This window comes from Camelus bactrianus, chromosome 10 (genome assembly GCF_048773025.1).
Source record: "Camelus bactrianus isolate YW-2024 breed Bactrian camel chromosome 10, ASM4877302v1, whole genome shotgun sequence".
NCBI lineage: Eukaryota > Metazoa > Chordata > Mammalia > Artiodactyla > Camelidae > Camelus > Camelus bactrianus.
Window position 1 is genome coordinate 24968248 of NC_133548.1, and position 20354 is coordinate 24988601.

The window sequence follows — 20354 nt, forward strand, 5'->3', positions numbered from 1 at the left end:
AGCCTCCGCGCTCGCTTCCCTCACCTGCAGCGGGGTCGGCGTCCTCCCTCCTGCCGCTCGGCCGGGAATCTGCCTGCGGCCGGCGCCGCGTTGGAGGCGGGCAGGATGCGCGGCGGGCAGGGTTCAGCCTCTGCCCCTCCGAGGCCGCATCTCTCGCTGCGCTGCGAGAGGCCCTCCCCGCCCGGGTCGGGTGGGTAGCGGCCAGCACGGCCGCTCCTCAGCGTCGGACAGCGGAGGGCAGCTCTTAGCCGGAGGCGCCCGCCTCACGCTGGACGACGCCATGTTTCCGTACGGAAAGGTTGGAGGCGCGGCCCAGTGTTCGCCAAGGAGGTTCAGTGGGCGGGGCCTGGAGCCGGGAGGCGCCTGTTTCTGTACCAAGACGCAGGAGGGTCGCCCCGAGCCTGCCGAGGGGAGCCGTGGGCGGGGACTCGGAGCCGGGAGGCCCCCGCCTCACACAGAGCGGCGCCATGTGTCCGTACGGAAAGGCGGACCCAGCGGGCGGCGGCGAAGCGGCGCGGAGTCAGTCCAGTAAAGGAAAAGGATAGGCCGCTTAGCGGTATTCAAACTTAAATATTACATCTGTTTTGTAGCTGCTCAGTTTGTTCCCTTCCCCTCATTTTGGCTGTTTTAAAAAAAAGGTCATGCCCATGTCCTAGATAGCCAATCCTCACTTTAACGGCACAGCCTCAGTTTGGTTTAGATCATCTCTTTTATCCAAGGGGCTGCTACATTTTGTCGAAAGAGGAGACTATCTCTGAAAAGATGGAGGGCAAGGGGACAAACGCTGTGTTCTAGAAAGGAAAAATCCCACGTTCAGACAAGCTTGTTCTGGAGCTTCCTTTCCCAACACCCCAAGTGCTAGTTGCTGATGCAAGAAAAGCTGATGCAAGCTACATGCTTTTCTCAGCTTATAGCAGTAGGATAGCAAACTGAACGAATAGAAATAGTTTTGGGGCCTAATCTTAAAAAAGTGAAAGCTATGTGACTTCTAACTGTTCATTTATAAAATGCTTTAAGACAGCGTCATGACTGGGACATTGTACTGTACACCAGAAATTGATTGTAATTAACTATACTTTTATAAAATAAATAAATAAAAAGACTGAGCATCAATCATGTATGTCTTAAAATGAAATAGTCAAGTCTCCTACCTGTAGCCTATGAATCTTGTTAAATTTAAGTAACTAGAACAAAACAAGATGGAGTGGAGTTAGTGCTTTCAAACATTTTTAAACAGCTCTCATGTGGGAAGTTATTTCTAAAGTACTGAAGGCTGAGTGCAATACAACACTCTCAAACCATTCACTAATGAGCACGTTAAAGGGGAGGAGGGGAGAATCCTTAAGATATTCAATTAACTGGAACTAAGATTTATGAAGAAAACATTCAGTTCTCACTTCAGAGTCCAGACTAGTGTACCAGTTCAGACTATGGTCTCTAGATTTGTGGTTCTCAATCCTGACTACACCTTAGAATCTCCTGGTGGTTCTAAAACTAACACCTGAAGAGGGGGGAAGGGGCGCAGCAGGGCAGGGCGTGGCGTCAGGCAAGAATTCCTAGATGATTCCCCTAGTGAGAGTCCCCTAGCTGCCTTTAAGGATTAATATAAACGATTTTCACATGTGGAGAGGAGCTGTAACACCACCAAAACCACCGATTTGACTTGGAATAGCTTACTTGTAATCTTTTGATATATTTTGAGTTGTTTCCTTCAAATATTAAAACCATTGACATGTTTGCTTTAAGGGTAAGAGAACTGGAAACTCAAATTACCTCTAGGTAAAGGAGTTCACTGCCCTGCTACCTAGGGTTTGGAAGAAGGCTGGCTGCCGCTCTAGAGATTAGTACTACTCTATCATCTTCCCAGGACACAGAGGATCTCGCATCACATCTCTACTTCTTGGGTGCAGTCTCTTCACTTCTCTATACTAGAGACAAGCTTCTCTATTTTCTTAGTTGTTGCTCCTTCATAATTTACATTTTTCTATATCAAATTTGATTGGCCAAGCTAATTTTGTGAAGTCAGTTTTGGGAGCCTCCGGCTAGGCTGTCCTTGGATCAGTGCTTAGCCCTGGGCTACTCAGCCAGAATGGTGGCAACGCTCAGTCACCTAGGCATCAGGTGTATAAGTGGAGATGGGTCCCCAGGAGGGCATCAGGGATGACTGAATGAGGGCAAACAGCAAGTGATGATTGACAGTTCTCGTGATACAAGAGTGTTGTCCAAGGCACTCAGGGTAGGTAGCATCAGACCTATAGTTTAAAACTTTGAAAAAAAAATTTGCTAAAACCTGTCATAAACATGATCAATTTTTCTGAAAAATTTATGATGTTCAAGGTAAACTGTGGTTTTAACCAGGTTTTCCATGAGGTTATCATTCTAGTAGAGTGCTGCATATAACTAGGCAGTTTTGTTGCCAAATAATCACACTATTCCATTATGTGCAAAATAAAGGCTGCAAATCAAGTACATATAGTTGTTCTACCAACTATGCTCTCACACTTTCAGTAGTTTGTTTCTAAAAACATCCTCAATGCTTAAATCATGATATACCTTCTCTTTTGCCTCATTGTAAACAGAGCTGCCTTCCCGAATTTCCTATGCAAAAAAGCAAAATACACACCACAAAAAAACCCAGCTGACAGAGTTATTCCCTGCTTTATTAGAATTAGTATTATAGATACACTATAGATATGAGTCCTCAACTTTCTCCCATTTAAAGACTGGTCAGTATCAGTTCTATCTTAGAAAATAAAAATATGCTAGCATATTGGTACCTCACTTTAGTTTTCCCTACCTTTCGTTAAAAGTCTGAAGTTTAAAATTTAGCCTCATGTTAATCTTTAGGTTTTATTATTATAAGGATGCACGATTTAAAATTGTACTATAATTGTGTTATATTGCATGTCTATTTGCTGAATGTATCTTAACAGTGTAGTAGTTTCAAAATAATCATTAACTTGGATAAAAAGTTGTTGAAGACTTTAGCTCTAATGACTAATTTACAAGAAATGAAGAGGAACATGATATAGTACAAGCTTGCAGTCAGCTAAATCCAGACTGCAGGAAACTCAAGAACAGCTGACCAGGTTTATTCAATGACAGAAAGTGACAGTGACAGAGACAGAGAGAGAGAAGAAGGGAGGACGGATAAAGAGAAAAATCTATAGAGTAAAAGATTTAAGAAGCACATTATCCAATTACAGCTTATGAACTGTTTGGAGCCCTATGAGAATAAACAGTTAAAATCATATGAGATCATAAAATGTCGACACTGACTGCTTTTTTGATGATATTCAAGAATTGTGGCTTTGTGTGTGTGATAATGATACTGTGGTTATGTTTTGAATGTCTTTGTCTTTTAGCCATGCATACTGAAATTTTATACATGAAGTGACAGGATATCTGAAATTTGCTGAGGTGTGAGCACAGAATAGATTAGATAAGATTGGCCATGAGCTGACAACTGTTGAAACTGGATGATGAGTACATGACAGTTCATTATTCTGTTTTTGCCATATTTATATATATTTTACATTTTCCATAATAACTTTAAGAGATGTTGAAACTTTCAAATGCATTAGGACAGTTCAGTTTCTGATTTGTCTACAGTTTATGGTAATTGGCAAAAAATTACTTTATCATAGCCTAAGTTTCTATCTTACATCTTTAAGGATACTTTCCAAGGTACAAACTGCACTCCTATTAACTTGTAGTTACAGACTTCCTTACTCTTTAATTCTTTCTTATATAAACAACATCATATCATTTAAATTCCTATAATGTTCTATAAATTATTGTGCACAATAATTATAAATCAACTCACCTAAGAGAGGTCACTACTTAACAGCAATACACCATCTGATACTCAGTTTCAGACACAAAAGATTATAAAAAAAAGTTTTATTAAGTACATTTTCATATTTGGAAGAACATTCAATATTACAATGTGATTGGATCTTTAGGATACATAATTTACTCTTAAAATACACAAGTTATATACAGACATTAGAAACTCAGTCTCCAAAATATTCAATAAAGATGTTTGGGTGACACTTATAGAACTGCCCTAGCAATTTTTTCTTCTCTTTGGCAGACAGTTTTGAATCCTCATCAATATTTTTTAGTAAATTCAGTAGTTCATCCTTGGTCGTCATCTTTGTATGGTCAGAATAATCACTTTGATCAATTCTCTGGCAATAAAAATATCCTTAAAGATTAAAAGTAAAAAAGCTGAGTTAATGAATCTATTCCTCAGATTTAACTAGAAAAATCAAGCAACATTTCTATATTTACGTATTTTTCCCCATTTTGCAAAATGCATGTAAAGATGCTAAGCACTGCTGACTTTCTCTGTCAAGTTGCTTTTTGACAGAAGGAGGCTCTCTGCTAAGTCTGGATAACTCTGAGGAGCTCGTTTAGAGTCCAGTTGAAATTAAAGTGCAAGTACTACAGCAAAACACTTTCAAATAAACAGTAGAAATTTATATTTGTGAGAAGTAATATTTCTCAGATTACCCGTGTCTCTATTTGGATCTCTTCCCTTCTGAATGTCCATGAGCTTAACACTGACAATTTTATGTAGAGTTCCAGGAATCTTTAAAAAAAAAAAAAAAAAAAAAGGAATGGAACATTATTCAAATGCCCTTTAATCCAGTGATCTATTACATATACTCAACTACTTTCAGAGTTTTACCTTAAAAACATCTTTTTGATGATCCATTAAAAAGAGTACCAGAAGATCAGTTTTGCCTTTGGATAAATTTTTATTGTCAACAATAGCTTTTGAGAATATCCTTTTCACAACCATTCGGTTGTCACTCTATAAAACAAAACACACCCAATAGTACATATTTTTAAGAATAAGTGTCAAATAAAAGGCAATGTTAACTATTAATAGCTATTATCCATTTCAGCATACTTGATGCTGACAATGGAATAATCTAACACATGCATCCGATAAGTATTAGGGATACTGAATACAATTAACATTTAGACAAAAGACTTACTTCTTTCTGTAATTTAAATTCAGAAGGATGTGCTGCAACAGCCATGAAATACAGCAGTCTTCTAAATTCCTCTCTATTTTGGGAATCCAAAAGCTTTAGAAAGAGCTGAGTAGCTTCTAATGCTATTTCAGTCTTCCCATTCACTTTAGCCAAAGGAAAAAAATGCTTTTAATTTTGACCAAACACGACTATAGTAGAGGGAACAAAATTCAAGTTAAAGCTTAAGCTAATCAGTAAACTTATCCCAAACTATGTTCAAAAGCAAAACAAAACAAAAAGACTAGGAATTATAATGAATGACCAATACCATCATGAAAGCCTATAATCAAACTGGCAACTAAGCTCTAAGTCCTTGTCATATACAAATCTTAAGATGTTAAATCTAACTCTTGGCTTTGTAAATAAATTTCCAGCCATTGTTTTCCAATAATTCAATACATTTCAAGGATGCCTATGTGTACAGTACTTATATATCCAACTCTACCTGAGAAAAATAGAAAGGATTTTCTGAAACGTCCAATTTGTTTTCAACAAACCATGTGGAAGAGTCTGGCTCACTGGTACAAAGCAGAGTGTCTGCTGTCTTGCAGAGAATGAAGGGGGAATGGTCATAGTGCTGGTAATATTTGCTGAAAAAGAGAAAACTGCTATTCTATGCTTATTAAGCTTCCAGTGAATGAGGGCAGCATTCTCCTGTGGCAACCAGAAGTCCCTACATAACTTCAGAGCTTACTACAGCCTCTTTCCAAGTGAGCCCTGGAAGTTTTAGAACAGACATACTTTCCATGGATTAGTCCAGATCCACTCCCAACTTGAAGCAGTACCATTTTGGTTAATTTTGAGGACAAGTTAACTTTTTCTTGTTTCCTCCAAAACAGAAATTCTAGTATCCAGTAAGATCTTACTTACCTAAGAGTTCTGCAATTCCGTTATGAACATCAGATAAGTGATTTAACAGAGGTTCCCTACTACTGTAATGTCTGCCAATGGCATCAAACAGAAGTTCTTTGACTAAGTCTATTCTATCTGGTTGCTCAGGAAAGTTTCTGCTTATGTCCACAACCATCTGGTCTGGAAGGTATTCCAAGCAGTCAATTGCTGAAGAGAGCCACTCATCTTCCCTATAGGGGAAAAAAAAGATTTAAAAAAAAACGGAATAACAAATACACACACAGTACCTAATTTCCTAGCTATTTCAAGTTTGCTACCAGGATAAATCTCTATAAACCGAGATAAAGATATGAATAATTCCTTTTAGTATATAGCTAGATCATGTATCACAGATAAAAAGTTAGGTCTAATATATGTCTTCCTTTTTTTTTTTTTTTTTAAAGAGAAAACAGAAAGCTATCCGCTATAATACAGTGCTGAAAAGAATATCAAAATTCAAACTCTACTCCTTAAATTTACTATGGAGGTCCAGAAACTCTAGGTTACTTGTCTAGAGTCCCAGGCAGGACTGGATCCCAGATCTGACTTTAGACTAGCATTTTGCTAATACAGTGTTGCTACTTCAGAACTCTGTATGATCTATCATCTCTGACTTTGGCTAGAAGAGAATAAAGGGAGATAAGGTAGGACTTCAAAATAATTATATATTAATTACCATTTCTAATAAAATGCCAGGTAGGTAACTTTAGAAAACTGCTACCTTCCAAGAAATAGAATGACTAACTTTTAATATTCAATTTGGTAATATATAGTTGTTTTTTTTTTTAAATCACGTCCTCCACTGCTGGGGACTCGGGAAGGTCATGTCACCTCTCTAGTCATGCTTCATCATAAGATGTGGACAGATGATCTGCAAGGACAATTTCTGATTCTGTACTTAGAGTAATTATAAAATGTTTTCACATGTTACTTTAGATTATAGAAATGTAATGTAAATTCCTGTAGAATAATAAACTTCCTATTTATATACAGAATTCAATAACTAGTATGCTGGGGTTAATTTTTTCACATAAAGTTTTAAGTGACCTTTTGACATTCAACTATTTATTAATAGTTCATTAGAATGTAAAACTGGTGAAGTGCTAAAAATGTAAGTTGTATTCCTTTCAAACATTTCCATCTTCCTAACTGTACTAGAACACTATCTGCTAAGGCAAAATACTTAAAATATTAAATAAGGTAGAAAATACATGATTTTAACTTTTAATAATTTTACTTAGGGGAAGAGTTACAATGTTGTAAGGAAAATAGAACTCTTCCTTAAGGAAAAATAAAATCATAATTCCCTTAGCACCTGAAATTAAGCCTTCAAATTTATATTCAGAAGGATGGTGGTCAAAGGTGAGAGCAAGTATTATTTTCTTTATATTTCTTTAATAAAACTAGTTAATTAAAAAATACATATTTAACAGGCAGTCTAGAGGAGTATAGAAGTGTCTATAGTCAAAGGAGTCTAAGAATTTGCCAAATCCTTTTATTTTGTTCCAGGTCCCTTGGAAAACCAGAGGCAGCTCTGAAAGAACAGACAGCCCTACACTTCAGCAAAGATAAGAAGATGGAGTGTAATCATTTTCTTCACTTGACATGCAAGTAAGGTGTATGTGAAACAGAAAAGAATATGAAAAATAATGACATTTAAAAATCTTGTTTTCTAATTTTGACCAAGGTAATTTTGTTCTTTACTTTTCCCAAAACTGATAATATCAACTCACCAAGCATATCTGATCGTGTATGGACAGAAGAATTCAAAAGATTATCTCAAAACTACTACCTTTCTGCAAACACACTCAAATTATTATATGTATTTCCACCTACTGAGATTCACTGTAAGCCTTGAGAATCCCTCGATCCAGATAGTTCCTGTTGTTGACCAAGTCAGGCTGTCTCTTAGGCTGAGGAACTTTAGGTCTGACCTCTTGCCGATTGAGTAGGGAGTCCAGGAGTGGAAGGTCTATAAGTTGTAGCAGACGCCCAATTGTTTCTTCTTGCCATACTTCATTAATAACTGCACAAGGAAAACAACAAGGGGAAAAGTAACAATTAATAGTTACTACATGCTCACCATAGTATCTGCCTAGGCAGGTCTAAGCTAGTAAGTTTGTGGCAAAAAAAAAGAGAAAAAAAATGAAAGAAAGAAAAAGAGTCAACTTTATGAAGTGGTTTCTTATAACAAAGTAAAACAATTCAAGATTTGTTTAAAGTGTAGGAGAATAGACTTTGGACAACAGAAATTCTTTTCATTCTTGTACTGTAAAAAGCAATATGGCTTGATAAGAGATCAAGTCATATAACATGTTAATAAGGACCTTGGAAGAAAGAATGATTCATTCAGTGTCAAAGCTAGTTTGAAACTATTGGCTGCAGATTATTCCACTCAGGGTTTCCACAACTAGGATGAGGAGAAGTGGAAATCAGTCATTTAAATCACATTCCACAGCCACAGACAAGGAAAAACATTAGAATCCTGTTAATGTTTTAACATAATTTTCAAATTTTTATTTAACCTAATAAAATCTTAGGGAAAGAAATACCTGAGAGCGGATTTTAAATACATTTTTAAAAATCTGCATGCAAAACATTTCAGATTTGAATCTCTGCCAGCTGATAGGACAAAAGTCAGTGTTCCAGAATTGCAACACTGATCTATTTGTTAAAGATAATAGACCTCTGTTAAAACTTAATATAAACAGCTTTAATACACAGTGTGCTCTTTCTTTGTGCTTTGAATATTTAAATTCTAATAAAGGTTAAGACTGAAAAATTTTAAATAAGTTTATTTGAAGTTAGTCGTCTTTTTCTTCCTCATATCATCTTTAGCTTACCTTGTGGTGACAAGGAGGCAGAGAGATTTACATGAGGGGAATCAGCAGGCTTTAAACTCAGATTTTCCCACAAGTCCTCTAAACTTGCCGATTGGGTATCAGATGACTTAAATAATGTATCTGTGTACCTAAAATGAATTTACTTCATAAATTAATGTTTATTAGTGAGCTCACAGAAATATTTTTGTATCTGAGAGCTAAGAGTTTCTAGAAAGTTTATACATTTCAGAACAAAAATACAACAAATGCAAATTATAAGAGTAGAATAAAATACAAAAACATGCCACCTTCTTTCTCAAATCTGAATATACACACTCTCAATAAATTCTCCTTTGAGCACTTAGATTTAAGTAATTCAATGACTAAAATTTTAGTCTCCCATTTTAAGATACAATCAAATGTCATCAAACTTCATTATGCTTACTGTCTTTATTAGTTAATTCTATTTCTGGGGCATTCTTTGGTAGACAGTGCTCATCATTTTCCAAATACAGATCTACACTCCTTTATCCACAATTCTTTCAAGAATTTAAAGTTTATTAGAACTCATACAGTGGCAAAACCTGTCTATAAAGACTAACATAGCCTTTATTTATCCCAGTTAGTATGAATATTTTGTTCACTGCAGAAATGTTAACATGTTTGATTACCAGATGCTGTCTCAGATCCCTCTAGGAGTGTTATCTAATATATATATAATCACCTTTCTAAAACCTCCAAAGTTCCAAATTCACAAATACATCTGTTCAGATAAAGCACGTGGACCTACATTTGCAAAGTACTGATTGTGCCATACCTTATCCTTGTATTTCCTTCCTATATAGGGAGGTAAATTTTATCATGATTCAAATATGGAATTAAAAAACTTTTGAGTGTAAAACTCTGACTTTGGGTCAGATGTGAATTATAAGAGCTTCAATCACATGGTCACCTCTAACCAGTTTAGCTGAGGGAAATAAAAGGGAAAAGTTGTTTTATTTCACAACAAATAACTAAGTTAATTATGCACATAACACCTACATCCACTTTAATCACTGGGTCCTACAATTCTGTCCCCCAGCCTCCCTTTAAATGATTCCCACTTCCCCACTGCTGCCTACCTCACCCTCATCTGCAGACAGCAATACTGCAAAAGCCTCCTGCCTAGCTCTCCCCATTAGGCTGTCCATACAGCTGCCAGGAAGACCTTTCTAAAGTACAATCTCATCATGCTTAGAGGCTTTCTGTGGCCTCCCCAACATCTGTGTGATCAAGTGCAAATTCCTTAAAATGTGCTGCAAAACTAAGCATTCTGACTCCCACTTCTTCACATCTGTTATTTTCTGGATTCTAATGACAATCTACCTGCTTGCCTTCACCTCTTCTGCTCTCATGTCGCTTTGCGTATAAGCTCTCTAATATTTCTTATACTATAATTTTAACCTGTAACATTTTTTATACTATGCTTGTAACCTGAAGCACAAAGGCAAAGTTTGATTGTTTTTGCTAAATATATAAACAGACAAGAATTCTAGGAGATATTAAAAAAAAAATTCACTCTGCTTTATCAAATTTACCCACAGACCCAGATTTTAGCTTGATTTACTGTTTCAAAAATAACAAAGATAGTCAGCATCTCATTAAAATATAGACAAAAATCCTGCCAATATCCCCCTGATATTCTAACATTATATACTAACCTGGAAGGTGAATATCGTTTGTTCTCTTTGCCTAGTTGGCTGTTTTGGTTATGCACCTTTGTGAATCTGTAAAGGCTGCAACTACTATCTTCAAATGTAGGTTTTTTGTCTTTTCCAAAGACTTTGGTTGAAACTGCTTCAAACACTTTGTAGTCCATAAGTGCTTGACACACTCTCACCACTTTGGCCCGAGGAATATCTGTATCACCAAAATATTTATTCTGAATTAGGTGAGAAAAAATGACATCTACAGCTTCTGAACCAACAAAACAGTCACTGTGTCTTTTTAAATGGTGCCTTCGTTTTTTCACCTCCACTTGTGTTTGAAGAGTGTTTATAATGCTGCTCCACACATACGTGGCTCCAAATGGCTTCTGGGCCACACTGAAACCTGGAATGGGGAAAAAAAAATCAGAGTCACCTCGCGTATTTGTTATAAGGTCTAAGCAATCCTTAAGCAAAAAGGGGCATTCTCCAAAGTTATTAATAAGGAACAACTATGAAGGTAGCTTGTTATTGAAATACAAAATTATTAGTAGCAATTCGTCAAAAAATTTAGTGCCTACTATATGCTAGGTTTCTTTCTTCATTTTTAGAGGAGGTACTGGGGATTGAACCCAGGACCTTGTCTATGCTAAGCATGTGCTCTACCACTGAGCTATACCCTCCCCCATGCCTACTATATGCTAAACACTGTTCCATGTGCTAGGATACAACAGTGGGCAAAATAAAGTCCGCTCTTATGGACTTACACTTTGTGAGAAGGTCCAGATAATATGTATTATCAGTGTTAAGAAAAAAATATAAAGCCAGGTAAGGAGAGAATGCTATTTTAGATGGGATGTCAGGAAAGACCTCTCTGACAAGGTCATCTCTGAGGAGAAGCCTGAGTAAGACCAGGTGGGCAAGCTGTGCAGTCATCTGGGGAAAGAGCAGAGAAAACAGAAAGAGCAAAGTCTCTGAGGAGGGAGTATGCTCTACTAGAGAACAGGAAGGAGGCCACCATGAGGGAGAGAACAGCAGGAAGTGAGATCAGAGTGAAGATGGGGTTTGGAGTGGGGGGTTGGGGGAGTGCAGATCAAGCAGGATCTTGTGGCAGTTACCAATTATGTGCAAGGAATTCTATTAAGTGCCTTCCATAAATGATCTAATCTTCATAGCAACCCTATGAAGTAGACATTACCTCTATTTAAGAGATGGAAAACGGATCCAGAGGTTAAATGTAACTTCCAGACAATATATTATAGGAGGTGGTACTGGGATTTGGTTCATGGTCTATATGATTCCAAAGCATTTATCAGTCAGATAGACAGATAGATGTATAGTTATAGATATATACACACACAATGCTTGTTGGAATAAACTAATATTTTTAAATCTTCCTATTATGCAATCTCATGAGTTAGGTGCTTTGTAAGCAGGGTAAACTAATAGTTTGGTTCCTGTCCAATAGGACCTTATAACCTATTGCAAAGCTAGGAAAACCAAAGAAATAAAGCAAGATTTTAGCCAAACAGAAAAGAAAACATGCTTTCAAAGATGTATCATATTTTCCCTCACTTTACTAAATTGATACTTGGCACAAATACAAAGGAGAAAAGGGGAAACAAAAGAAAATAGGAGGGGGGAGGGTGTAGCTCAAGTGGTAGAGCACATGCTTAGCATGCATGAGATCCTGAGTTCAATCCCCAGTACCTCCTCTAAAACAAACAAATAAATAAATAAATAAACCTAATTACCTCCCCCCTCAAAAAAAAAAAAAAAAAGAAGAAATAAAGAAAGAAAATGGATTTTAAGTTCTAGTAAGCTGATGGAACCAAGTCAAGCTAATGGAACTAAGTCGAGCTAATCATCAGCTTGGTGGCTAGCTGGCCTGCTCTCTCTTTCTGTGTAAACAGGGTAAGCCTTTTTATGTGTTACACTTTTTAATGATCCTCTGAATATTCAGTGGTTCTAATTTTTAAGTCCTCCTTTTTGTTAAGTATATAACATCTTTTATTTTTATATTTTGGCAGAGAAGTTGAAAACGGATTACTTCCCTTAAGATAATCTAAAAAGGAAAACAGTATGCATTAGCACAACAGTAAGGAATAATTAAAGAAACTGCCACCTGAAATTACTTTCCTGCCTTTTTTAGATAAAAATAAATGTGGAAGATGAAAGCAAAGATAAGTTTCTGAAGGACACTAAAACTCCACTCAATGCACTAGAATCATAAATATTAAGCAGGTCATTTCGAATTTATCTTTTGTGTTGCAGTAAATACAGGGAGTGTAGTGAACCACAGTGTATTCACTGACCGTGTAATTTTGTAGCTACTATAAAAATTACCAATATATACATACACAGAAAACCCTTTACTGCTTGTTTGTATATTTCCAATATCAAAAGTAGATGGGTAATTTTACCATCTACCCATTAATATAATGTTACTTTAATCAGCAAGATTGTTTTTAATTATCAAAATTATATTTTAAAATTCCACACACTTTATAATCTATTACTAAACAAAGAAAGAAGTAATTGATGCTAGTTTTCCAAATATGTGAACAGTTTTAAAAATTGAATTATGGAGAATTAACTAGATAAATCCAGCTGAAACTAGATTTACTACTGGTACTATATTTAGTCCACTGAATAGAGCCAGAATCAGGCATTTGATGGAACGTCAAAATACGTCCAGGTCATTCCAGGTGTTCTAAACTCAGGAGTAGCTATACTGTTCCCGGCCACAATGACAAGATAAAGGAAGATTAACACTTAATTTTCTTACTTCCTAACATACCAGAGACTATAGCTGAGCTTTAAATAAACTTAATGTCTATTCTTTAGTCTTTTTTTTTTCAAATCTTCATTATATTATTAATAATAGTTAATATTTGAGTACTTAAAATATGACAAGCTCTGCCTTCTCTCATTTAATCCTGATAAACTTCTCCGAAATAGTTGTTAATAATCCTATTTTGAAGAAATTGAGGTTCAGTGAATTAAGCAAACTTGCCCTCAATTTTACAGACAGTAAATACATACTAGCTTTTTCTAGTACTTAAATATATAACTAAGCCACCAGATAGTTTTAGCATTAATCTTTCACTGAAGACAGATTACGTCAAAGACCTTCAAGTGAGTCAACAAGATTAAAAGAACAAACAGAAAAACCCCTAAGATCTGTGTACCCTTAATCAAGCCATTTAAAAACATTTAGTAGTCATTACTCCTAAAATAATACAGGCTACCATAAATTCTACAACATACACTATCCACAGTACATAAGAAAGGAAAATAAGCAAGATTCAAATTTGTAGTGCTCAGACTGCCTATTAAGCACCAATGAAACAGACTTCTGGGCTAGTAATAATATTAAAGATGAAACACATAAATCGTAACAGTAGAGCAACAAGTCATCTAGCATACAAATCCTAAAAGATAAGGCTGAGTCACTTATTAATTTGAGATCAATAAGATCACTGATGGGGTGAGAGTCTCAATGATGTGGAAAAGGCTGATATTCACAGGGGAATTAAGAAATAAAGAATATATTTCCCCATATTAACTTGCTGTTTAAATATGGGCAATCAGGAAGTCTTGCATATTGGATAACACAGTATAAAAGATTAAAGAACAGGTTAGAGCAGAAGAGTAGGCACCTGTGAGCCACACAATGTTTCCAGAGTCCTCCGGGCATGATACAATTCAGCCCTTTTAGGTCCCCTCTGTTCTTACTGACCATTAACTCCCAACCATTGCATCCTGGGATATTTCCCCTCAAGCACCACCACCCACAGACCCAAACTAGCTCATGTTCATTCAGATACTTTAATACACAATATACCTTGGACTTGGCGAGTAAATGTGCCAAAACCCACACCAGGATAACCTGTTTTTTTAATGCTGACTTCACCAGTTAAACACAGATCCCCCACATGCTGGCTTGAAACTTCTTATTATCATCCTCTAAGAGCTGAAATGAACATTGGTATAGCTGACCATGGTCCAGTAAGATGAATTATTGTGACTTTTAAACAGGATCCAAGAGACTGGAAGTATAAAATAAATGTTTTTTAAGTCTAACAATCAGAACTTAACCTTTAGCTTGTCCTCAAACTTCTCCTGCATATGAGCTGAATAATTCTTTAAAATTCATCACTATCTACATCTTGATGGTTCCTCGTTTACATTTGGTCAAGCATGTTCTAAAAGCACCATGACCAAATGATCAAAGAGTCTAAGGGGGAGGGGGTATAGCTCCCGTGGTAGAGTGTGTGCTTAGCATGCATGAGGTCCTGGGTTCAAACCCCTGTACCTCCGTTAAAAAAAAAATTAAAAAGCAAATTATTCAATACTTGTTAATTATAAATTATTGCCAACTAGTAAAATATTTTAAAGAAGGGTTCATACAGTGGTTCTTAGTGGGTGATTCTACTCCCCCCACCCCGAACCACTGGCAATGTCTGGTGCCATTTTTAGTTGTTACAAGCTGAGGAGGGGGGAGCGCTGCTGGCGTTTAGTGGGTAGAGGGGCCAGGGATGCTGCTTAGATGTCCAGGCCAGCCTCACAACAAAGAAAATGTCAACAGGAGTTCAGGAACCCTGGGTTAACTGAATACTGTTTAGACGTGGAAACTTGTGTTAATGCAGCAGGCACAGTCAGAGAGAAAGGCTCTGTGAACAGAGAAAGACAAGAGTGTGGGTTTCAGAATCCCAGAGAACTAGGTTCTATTCTTGGCTCCATCATTTACAAATAATGCAATCTTGGGCAAACTGCCTAACTTTTCTGGTGCAAAGCAGAGCTAATTCCATTTCTCTCAGTTACTGTGAAGATTATATGAGACATACATGAAAAGTGGTAACTAGAACAGGACCCAGCAGTTAACAGATGTATAAAAACTACAGGGGAAACTGTCTCAATCTAGAAAAGCCTAAAGAGATGTGGATTCACTGTAATGTAATATCCTGGATGGGATCTGGAACTGAAAAAGGATGGGAGACAAAAACTCAGGAAATACAAGTAAAAGTATGGACTATCAATATTGGTTCACTAACTGGGACAAATGTACTACACTAAAGATGTTAATAAGGGAACCTGAGCGAAGGGCACACGGGAACTCTATGTACTAACTTTGTGACTGTCTATAAATCTAAATCTGTTCCAAAATTTTTTAAGATTTATTTAAAAAGTAAAAACAAAAAAAGGGAAGGTCTCTTTCTTCCTCTGAACTAAGAGGACACAGTTCCAACCCTCAGAGAGATTATCCTTTACCTATTCATACCACCTGGATGATGATTTCAAGCTTTGAACAGTATTCAATCAAATAAAGACCACTAGCAGATAAGACGAATGTGACACATATCAGAAGATTTAACTTTTCATCAGAAAATAGTGAGTATATAGATCCTAAACTATTTAGGATTTGAGAGAATTTTACTTAAGAATTATTTTTTTCAAAAGAGGTTTTAAAATATTACTCATAGAATTGTTAAGACAAAGGAGAAGGCCTACATTTATTGGACATTAACCAAAACCTCATGAAAAAAGATAAATGCAGAGAACTGTGTTTTGGGTGTCAAAACTGGGCAGCTGTGACTGAGTGGGTAAAACCGCCTATACACCAATACCAATACGGCAACACTTTTACTGCATATCGGTTTTAGTAGTTGAAGTTAGTTTTCCTCTTACCTGGCATTAGAGATGTCAACCTGAGACTGACATTGCCTCTAAAAAGAAGGCTGCAGGCATGTAAACTATGTAAAATAAATCTCTCCTAATAAGAACAATTTTAAAATATGTTGGGAGAACTATCGACAAAAGTAGGCATTGGCCCCTCCTTTAATTCATACAGATTAATGAGACAGCATATGGGAAGCACTTTGAGCTCCCTGGAAAAGTGATACCAGGTGAATTCAAAGAATTAGGTTACAGTATAAAGGGAAAACTGGATAACATACCACTCTCTTTTCTGTCTCTATTAAAAAACGAGTATCTTCAAAGTAGTTACTAAAGATTAGCGTACAGACTTTATTTCTATATAAATCAGGTCCCTGGTCGTTACAGCCTCTTTAAAGTATGGAAGAGTTACTAATAGGTAGAGAAACAAAAATACAAAGCTGCTTGCCAGAACACACAGAAAGATAATGGCAAGGAATCAAGAACCAGAGGCTCCTATTACCGTGCTTACTAGGGCTGTGACAAGGCAACTAAAGAGTAGAAGGGGAATTAACACATGACAACAGGTGGGGTTCCAACTGAGGCAAGCAAAACAAGTGAGAAAAGGCAGTGGGGCCCTTCTCTACGCACTGCACCTGGTGTGCAGAAGATAGTGGTCCTTTCCTTGGGTTCAGTCAAATTCTATAACCCACATTTCAACTCTTCCTTCTGAGAGCCATTTACTTAATTTTGAATACATATTCCCTTACACTGTCTAAGAACCTGTTCACAAATGACCAAAGCTCGTAACTGGTATTTCAGCTGTTAGAGAAGGTAGGGCACTATATTTTTAATCAGGTAAAATCTGGGAATTTCTTTCGCTCAGAAAGCCTAAAGATTTATCAAGGTTGGGGAGGGGGGTATAGATCAAGTGGGTTCAATCCTGAGTACCTCCTCTAAAAATAATTTAATAAACCTAATTAACCCCCAAACAAAAGACTTCTCAAGGATGTTTCCAATATTATTTGATTTTATATTCCTAAATGATGAAGTATTCCCTTCTCTTCACAATGTAAAACAAGGAGAAATTCTGAATGCAGCCATCATGTGCTTATCTGAATCCTTTCAACTGGAGAATAAGGTCAATATTAAGATCATTCTCAGAAAAATACAAATGAAAAGTGGTTCTGTATAACAATTTATCATTAGCATTTTAAAGATGAAAAGAAGCATTACTAATTATAACTCAAACATAAAACTGAGGCCACTGAGATGCACCCATTTGACCTACACCAATCCACTGACTACTGTCACCTTGAGGAAGGAGTCACAGTTTCACTGGCTCGCTTTTACAAATGAAAAGGTTTTGTCAGATAGGGAACTAATTCCTGTAACACCCTACACTGCAGCTACAGAAAGGGGGAAAAGCTGTAACTCATCCCAAAGGAAAACAAAAAAGCCAAATGTTATTTGGACATCTATTTTCTGAGTTGTGGGGTATGCTGGAATTGGAACGTTAGCACTAATCATTCAATTTCCATCAACTGTTTGGACATTTAAAGAAACCAAGATGTTAGCATACTAACATTCTAAGCAAATTGCTGCCAAAGACATAATTAAGCTGGCAGAATTCACCAACGTCTCTCCTAATGTCACGCAATCGTTAAAAAAAAAAATCAAAAACTTCTATTCGTTGAAATACTGTTTCTCCAGAAAGTATAACTAACAAAAACCTTTTATGCCAAGTTTCTGCCGGTATAACTAAAATACAACAGAAACCTCTCAACGCTCCCGAGAAGAGTCTGGGGAACAAAGTGGGCAAGAGAGGCACTCGGCCCCGGGCAATACTGTGGAGTCAAGGTTTGTGTCTGACACAGGCGGCAAAGAGCAAGACAAGTCCAGATATACCTGTCACCAGTAATGATGTGGAGCGTATCTGGAGACCTACCGCGAGTGCCTGGCACGCAGCGGGCGCACAGACCAGGGCGCGGTGAAGTTCAAGTTTGGGTAACTTAGTAGAAAGCAAGGGAGCAAGGTCTGCCTTGGCAGCCCAGTAGTGGGAGCCGGACGCGATCCGCCCCGACGGCGGGGCCGCCGGCCCGAGTGGCCACAGCTGCGCGCGGCTCCCGGAGGCCGCCGCCGACCCAGCTGTACCTGGCTGGGTCCCCGCCCTAGCGAGAAAGGCAGCCTGAGCCCCCAGCCCCTCCCGGAACCCCCAATGTCCCCGGACGGCATCCTCGGCACCTACCGGGAGGCCTCTGCGCGGGGCTCTGGAGTGCCGAGAGGTTTAGCGCCGCCGCCTTCTCCCGCACCGTGGCCATGGCCGCAGCCACCAGCACTTCGCCGCTTCAGGCCGCGGCACCGCGAAGTGCGCGCCCGCGCTGCCGCCGCCAGTTAACTGGCCCGGGATGGGCGGGGCTCCCGCTAGGCCCCGCCCCCGCCCGCAGACCCGCCGCCGAGCGCCACACGCCCGCAGTCACGTGCCGGCTGAGGCTGAGCGTAACCCGAAGCCCCGCAGGCGAAGGAAAGGTGCAGCCCTCGCCCCAGGCCAATCCGGGTGCGAGCGATAGCCAGGTGGAAGGTTTTTCGGTATGCGGAGGTCCTGCAAGTCCGCGCCGGTCCCACGCGTCCCACATACCGCCCTCTTCGGCACAGTCCAGGCGCGGGCAGGGCTACACGCAGGCAGGCTCAGACCAGCTAGATGCAAAGCGCGACCCACCGTGGGTCTGCTCTAGGATTCCGCCCCCTGTTTAACTGCCTTGGGCCTCAGTGTCCTCACCTGTGACGCGGGGGCAGTATTAGTACCCGCTTCACGGGGTACTGGGGATTGAACCCCAGGACCGCGTGCATGCTACATGCGCTCTACCTCTGAACTATACCCTCCCAACCTGCCCGTAATTTTTTAATGGAGATGTCACAACTAATTCATGTTAAGGATTTTAGTGGTTGGATCTGGAATGTAGGTTATTAAAATTATGTCATGGTGATAAATGCCTCGGGTTTTTCACGCATCCCTTCCTGTAAAGAACAAATCTTTATCTTAGCCCAGACATTGGCCCAGGAGGACAATGTCTAGAGGTCACAGGAGGGTAGCTGGCTGGCCTTGGGGCTGGCTGCCAAGAAAATCTGTTCGGCCTCCAAAGTAACTCCGGGTCATGTGGGTAGAGACAGAGCTAGAAAAGAAGGGGAGGGGGACTCTTAAAGAGAAGTTGAAAATAGGGAACGCGGGGATCCAGTGCTGGGGTACCCCTGAAAAGATGAGTGATTTAAGAGACCAGTAATTCAATTGCCAGATACTTGGTACCTCCCTACTCCCGCCTTTTTTTTTTTTTTTTTCAAATTTGGCGATTTTGCAATCATTTTAAACCTTTGGTACATCTAATAAATGCCTTCTTAGGAAGATTCCTGTGTGATTAGGTTATAAATCAGAATGGTCTTTAAGTGGGAATTCATTACTTAGCTTATTGCAGGAAGCTTCTACACGTGGTTGCTTCAAAACACTAAGAAGAATACATACATGTGATTATTTCAAAGAATTCATACTAAGAAGCTGTGACCCTAGGGACCCCAGTTTAGTGGGCAAGACATGGGCAATTACTGCCCCTAAAATTTAGAAAAAGTTGCCAGTATTAGTCTTTTTTTTTTTTTGTAATGTGCTCTCTCCCCCTGGTGGTAGTAAACCCCAACCTCACCTCCGTTCAAGCCATTTCCTTTGTAATTTCTCAGCTACTGCTCACAGAGGTAAGGTACAATTTAGGACCAGTTTCAGGTACCAAACAGACCAATTAACTTTAGTCTATCCCATGCTGTGTAACTGAATGAACACACAAATCTGTTTTCACTACTTGGGAGAAAAAAAATCTCACTCTATTTCTGGAAACAAACCTTGACAAACACTAATATCGGGTCTTTTGAAAAACGCAGGTGACCTCAGTGACTATTTTGATACTTTATATAACATTTCAAAGAATTTTTACCCGCCTATATTATCTTTGTCTCACCTGAAAAAAAAATTTTTTTTAACCTATCCACATTCTATGTACCCTGGAGACCTAATTCAAATCCTGCCTCTTCACTGGACAGGTTTTTCCAGATTACCCTGATATATTCCCTCTCTGACAGACCCATGGCACTTATCAAATACATTTCTATTTAGGCCCCCATTGTATTGATACTACCTAATTATTTCAACACACACATCTTGATTGCCTAACAAAGTTGGAAAACTGTCCAGGGCAGCGAGCATAGCC

At 38.5% G+C, this 20354-nt stretch overlaps 2 protein-coding genes across 2 annotated transcripts in view; both read right to left on the minus strand.

Moving 5' to 3' along the window:
- Positions 1-162, minus strand: part of TCP11L1 (t-complex 11 like 1) — a 32468-nt gene extending 32306 nt beyond the window's left edge. The window contains exon 1 of the mRNA XM_045523919.2: positions 25-162. The gene's annotated coding sequence lies outside the window, so the exon portion shown is untranslated. The remainder of the gene's footprint in view (positions 1-24) is intronic.
- Positions 163-3886: 3724 nt separating this feature from the next.
- Positions 3887-18509, minus strand: DEPDC7 (DEP domain containing 7). The gene is made up of 9 exons (XM_074372198.1): positions 18353-18509; positions 10462-10852; positions 8783-8910; positions 7776-7965; positions 5919-6130; positions 5010-5152; positions 4697-4822; positions 4519-4597; positions 3887-4210 (listed from the first exon to the last, which is right to left on the minus strand). The coding sequence occupies exons 1-9, from the start codon at positions 18423-18425 to the stop codon at positions 4017-4019; spliced, it is 1536 nt and encodes a 511-aa protein (XP_074228299.1). The 5' UTR covers positions 18426-18509; the 3' UTR covers positions 3887-4016.
- Positions 18510-20354: the final 1845 nt, after the last annotated feature.

What these genes read in the sequence shown, in the direction of transcription:
- DEPDC7 (XM_074372198.1), bottom strand. Translation starts at nt 18,425, where the DNA reads ATGGCCACGGTGCGGGAGAAGGCGGCGGCGCTAAACCTCTCGGCACTC. An exon ending in AAGGCTTACAGTGAATCTCA is followed by an intron (nt 6,131 to 7,775) that starts GTAGGTGGAAAT and finishes TTTCCCCTATAG; the next exon opens with GGAAGATGAGTGGCTCTCTT. An exon ending in CGGAATTGCAGAACTCTTAG is followed by an intron (nt 5,153 to 5,918) that starts GTAAGTAAGATC and finishes CTTTGGCTAAAG; the next exon opens with TGAATGGGAAGACTGAAATA.